Genomic DNA, 5,211 nt, shown 5'->3' with positions numbered 1-5,211 from the left:
CATCTTCATCCCACCCTCCCCCTTACACCTCTTCCCCCACTCGCCATTCCCCCACCCGCTTCAATGATCCCCCCTCTGGGGATTCGAAGGATCAGGCAAAGAACGACAAGGAAGAAGAAATGGAAGACAAATCAGATGCTCCTCCTAATGGAAAACAGATTGAGGAAGAAGACACGCAGGCGCAACCAATGGAAGAGGAACCGGAAAGCGTAGACCTGCAGGGCCTGGATATCCAAGAACTGGAACTTGCATGCAAAGCGCAGGCTTACGATAGCATCTCAGAAGCCCAACTCAGCAAGTTGGAAGTGGTCATCTCACGAGCATACCAGCAGAAGCAACTTGGGATTCAACCAGGCAGTCAGTGGGACGGAAGCCAACCTCCAAAAGAATAAAAAAAGAGGGGACGAAAAACAGATCTACAAAGAACGATTGAGGTAGGGAAAATCCTGGTTGACTCAGGCAGGTATGCGAAACTGACAAAGTACTACAAACCCTCTCCAATTGGTTGAACCATGAAGCTGGTTTCATGGAATTTAAGAGGGCTCAACAGCCCAGGTAAACTTAGAATGCTAAAAAACATGATTAAAGCGGAGAAGCCACAAATTTGTCTACTCCAGGAAACCAAATGCAACGGCACCACTTTGGGCAACATCCTCACAAAAGCTTGGCCAGGATGCCGCTCAGTAGCAGTAGATGCATCAGGAGCGTCAGGAGGACTCGCCATAGCATGGAATACTCAAGCAATAGATCTCTCAGAGTTCCATGCCTCTCATCACCTCATACAGGCAGTCTTCCACATTTTGGGCACGAATGTACATGGTAACCTCTCGAATGTATACTTCCCGCAGGACACAGGGAACAAAATAGCACTTCTTGACACCATTGAAGCTCTGAATAACACCAGAAGGTACCCTCTCTGGATTATTGGAGGAGATTTCAACATGATCACTAAGCTAGAGGAAAAAATAGGAGGACGAAATAGGCTGGAGCAGGAAAATACTCATTTCAAGAACTTCATTCAAAGTGCCTCCCTTATAGACATGCCCTTCTGCAATGGTACATTCACATGGAGTAACCGCAGAGCAGGCAAACACCAAATTGCTTCCAAGCTAGATCGCTTCCTCATCTCAGATAATGCGATCCATCTTGGAGGAGATTTCTCAGCCGCCATTCTCCCGCAGACAGGCTCGGACCACTGGCCAATAGCTCTCCAATGGCAATGCCCCGGAAACCAGACCCGAAGACCCTTTCGTTTCGAAAGTTTCTGGCTCTCGCACCCTGAGTTCAAAGACTTTGTTAAAGCCACCTGGTCCTCCTTCACCCCTCCAGAAGGATCCAAGATGTACAAATTCCAACAGAAGCTCCGATTCCTAAAATTCCACCTAAAGCGATGGAACAGAGAAACCTTTGGAGACATATTCAAAGCACAGCAAGAGCTCAATCGGGAACTAGCGGATCTCCATCAAAAATTCATCACTGAGGGACACACAGAAGGGACACTAGAACAGGAAAGGCACCTTCACAGGCAGATTGAGGACAGACAGAAGCAGGAGGAAATCTACTGGAAACAAAAGTCCAGAATCAGATGGTTAAAGGAGGGTGAACGCAACACTAAATTCTTCCACAGAACCACCATTCAAAGAAGAATGCACAACAACATTCCGTTCATTCAAAAGCCTGGAGGCGAGAGAGTAGAATCGCATGAGGAAATCGAGGAAGAATTTCGCAACCACTTCAATCAGATCCTGCAAGAGCCGGAAGGAGATAGAAGACAAGCAATTGAGAAAATCACTAACAATGTGCCCAGAATCATTACAGAGGAACATAATAAGCTTCTCCTCCGCCCGATTCAGCTTCAGGAGGTGGACGACGCGATGTCCCAGCTCAAGGAAGGAAAGGCTCCCGGACCAGACGGATTCACCACTACGTTCTTTCATACCTTTTGGGAGATGATCAAACAGGAAGTATGGCAAATCGTTGAAGAATCGAGGGCATTCCACTGGATGCTTCCTTCTCTCAATAATACATTCATAGCCCTCATTCCCAAAGAGGAGGACTCCATCACACCTGACAAATTCAGGCCCATTGCACTTTGCAACGTTATTTACAAGGTTATTTCTAAAGTGGTGGCCAACCGGCTGAAGCCCTTGCTGCCGCTGCTAGTTTCCCAAGAACAGTCAGGTTACGTGGAAGGAAGACAAATCCTGGACGGCATCCTTCTTACGCACGAGATCATTCACTCCCTCAAACAATCGAAACAAGCAGGTATGATTCTTAAGCTTGATCTTTCAAAGGCTTTTGACAAACTCAGTTGGAACTTTATTCAGCAAATGCTAAAAGCTTTTGGCTTCAATACTATGTGGGTTCGATGGATAATGAGCTTGATAAGTTCAACCCAATTCTCCATCCTCGTCAATGGAATCCCTTCTCGACCCTTTAAACCCTCCAGAGGAATTAGGCAAGGGGACCCTCTATCCCCCTTCCTATTTGTTCTCATGGCAGAAGGGCTGGGCCGTCACATCAAGCAAGCTCTCCTCTCCCACCAGCTCAAAGGTCTCTCTGTACACAACTCCCCTGCCTCCTCTCATCAACAGTTTGTCGATGACACCATGCTTTTTGGATATCCTTCAGCCCAGGAAGCCTCTCACCTCAAATCCTTGCTCAATGATTTTGCTGACGCTTCTGGCACTGAAGTAAACTGCGCCAAATCGCAGATTTTCTTCTTTCACACGCCCCCTCAGGTTAAATCTGCTGTCACCCGCATTCTTGGCTTTCATCAGCAACCCTTCCCTCAAAATACCTGGGAGCCCCTCTCACAGCCTCTGCTATTAAGCACTCCTCATGGCGTTCCCTCATTGAGAAGCTTGAATCTCGGCTCAACCTATGGACGCACAGATCTCTCAACCTGGCCAGTCGAGTCGTGCTCATCAAGTCTGTTCTACAGGCAATGCCATTATACCTTTTCTCTGTCCTTGCAGCTCCCAAATGGGTCATAAAAAGAATCAGGAAGCTCCAGCGCAGTTTTCTTTGGGGTGGATCAGCTACAAATAGGAAGTGGGCGCTAGTCAAATGGACTACAGTATGTCAACCAAAGGAAAAAGGAGGCATAGGACTAAGAGATCCGGAGCATAGCAATTCTATTATGAGTGCCAAAATATGGTGGCACTGGATCACTAATCCTGATAAGCCCTGGGAAAGAATCTGGACGGCCAAGTATGCCAACAACCGTCCCCAGGAGGAGCTAATTCGGTTTACCCCCAGGGATAAGGGATCACTAATCTGGAATGCGGCAAAACAGCATTACCATTTAATACAGCAACACAGTTTCTGGGAGGTCAGGAATGGAAAAACGGCGAGATTTTGGACGGACGCATGGAACCAAATGCCAAAGCTGACCCACATCCTTAATGCACCGGGGGACCAATTAAGGCAGGAGCAGCAGCAAGAAAAAATCCATCATCATTGGTTGCAGGAGTCGGAGCACGGATTCAGGAAATGGATGCAAGGAAATCAGCTAGCTAATCTCACAAATCTACAGGATACAGGGGACTTAGAAAGGGAGCTTGGAAGAAGGAGAATCAGACATGATGAGGGCTACGATATCCTAAGATGGGGATACCGCCCAAAAGGTAACTTCTCAACTTCAGAGGCCTACAAAATAGTCTGCACCCAGAACAATCCTTCGGACCCAATCTGGAGTTTAATTTGGGATTCTAATTCTTGGCCCAAAGTCTCTTATTTTCTGTGGCTGGTAAGTCACAAAAAAATTCTCACCTGGGACAAATTACGAAGGAGGAACTTCCATGGACCTTCTATATGTCCTAACTGCCATCAAAATGAAGAGACACTCCAACACTTATTGGACTCATGCCCCCTAGCCAATCACTTGTGGGAAAAGGCTAGTTTCAGATGTCAAAAGAAATGCAGAACAATGGATGACATAACGGACTCCCTCAGACATTGGCCGCGGCACCCCTACAAAAGCGCGCTCCTCAATTGCCTATGGAAACTTCTACCAGGCCTCATCCTATGGGGTATATGGAAAGAACGGAATAAGAGGATTTTCAAGAATCAGAGCTCGAAGATGGATGATCTATGGACCAGAATATGCGGCAACCTCAATGAAACGCTGGCTCTCCACTCCTGGACACAGGAAGATCTCCCATCTCTAGACTCCGAGAAAGGCATTCTAAGCAACTGGAATTTAACTCTACCTCAGATCCCCCACTCTAGAAGTACTTCCACAAGCAGCAGCACCACTCAGGCCACATGGAAGGCCCCCCCCATGAACTCTTACAAGCTCAACTTTGATGGGGCCTCCAAAGGCAACCCGGGCAAAGCAGGCTTCGGAGGCATCATCAGGAATCAAGCAGGCACACCCTTGCAGTTATACTTCGGATCTTTGGGCTGGGACACCAACAACTCGGCAGAAATCGAAGGCCTATGGCAAGGAATTCTTCTCGCAGGGAATCTCAATCTTCAGCCGCTAATCGTGGAAGGAGACTCCCAGATTCTCATAAACATGGCCAGGAGACTTCAGAATGGCTCACAGGCTGGAAAAATCACCAATAGCTGGAGACTTGCTGCCCGGCTAGAAGCCATTGAACAAGCTCTCCGCAGCAATAGAGCAATTACCTTCACCCATACCAAAAGAGAAGGTAACAAGGTTGCGGACTGTCTAGCTAACATAGGTGCAGACAATGAACACTATCTCCTTACAGGATCCATAGACATCATTCCGGACACTTCAAGGGCTCAGGAACTAGACAGCCTGATCCAAGAAGAGGCCATCACCCCGGATGCGGGTGTCACCGGGCATGGCGTGCCACATGCTCAGCATGTGCCGCCACGTGAAGAGCGAAGGGAGTTAATGTCCAGGGCCGCCGAAACGTTAAGAAGGGGGAGGCGCGGCAGAGATCTTTATGGCGACGCTGGGAACGATGGAGAGCCCACAGCGGGAATTCAATGCCTGCAAATCCCAAGAGAATGAATGCAAGGTTAAATGGGAAAGAATATTGCTGCTCAGGGCTCAGAGAGCCAAGCCAGCAACACAGAGTTCTGAGGGCAGAAGGAACGCATCTAAGGCAAGAGGTGAAGGCGTTCACCTGGGCGACGTTTGCTTCTTGCTGGCTCATCCTGTGCGTGGTACCTGGGCAATTGAACTCGGCTTTGTTTGGAGTTGGGGACGACACTCAGGCAGCAGAAAGAGTT

The 5,211-nt window shown here is 48.2% G+C and overlaps 1 protein-coding gene across 1 annotated transcript; it reads left to right on the top strand.

Moving 5' to 3' along the window:
* The first annotated feature begins 512 nt into the window (after window positions 1-512).
* On the top strand, window positions 513-4,990 carry LOC149242310 (uncharacterized). The gene is made up of 4 exons (XM_089370807.1): window positions 513-1,599; window positions 1,819-2,265; window positions 2,781-3,629; window positions 4,020-4,990. Exons 1-4 carry the CDS (start codon window positions 513-515, stop codon window positions 4,988-4,990), a joined length of 3,354 nt encoding a protein of 1,117 aa, XP_089226933.1.
* Window positions 4,991-5,211: the final 221 nt, after the last annotated feature.

Source organism: Pinus tabuliformis, chromosome 8, assembly GCF_031772625.1.
Source record: "Pinus tabuliformis cultivar Carrire ecotype Pingquan chromosome 8, CPIR1, whole genome shotgun sequence".
Taxonomy (NCBI): domain Eukaryota; kingdom Viridiplantae; phylum Streptophyta; class Pinopsida; order Pinales; family Pinaceae; genus Pinus; species Pinus tabuliformis.
The sequence above is the reverse complement of the archived record's forward strand: the minus strand, read 5'-3'. Positions and strand labels throughout refer to the sequence as shown.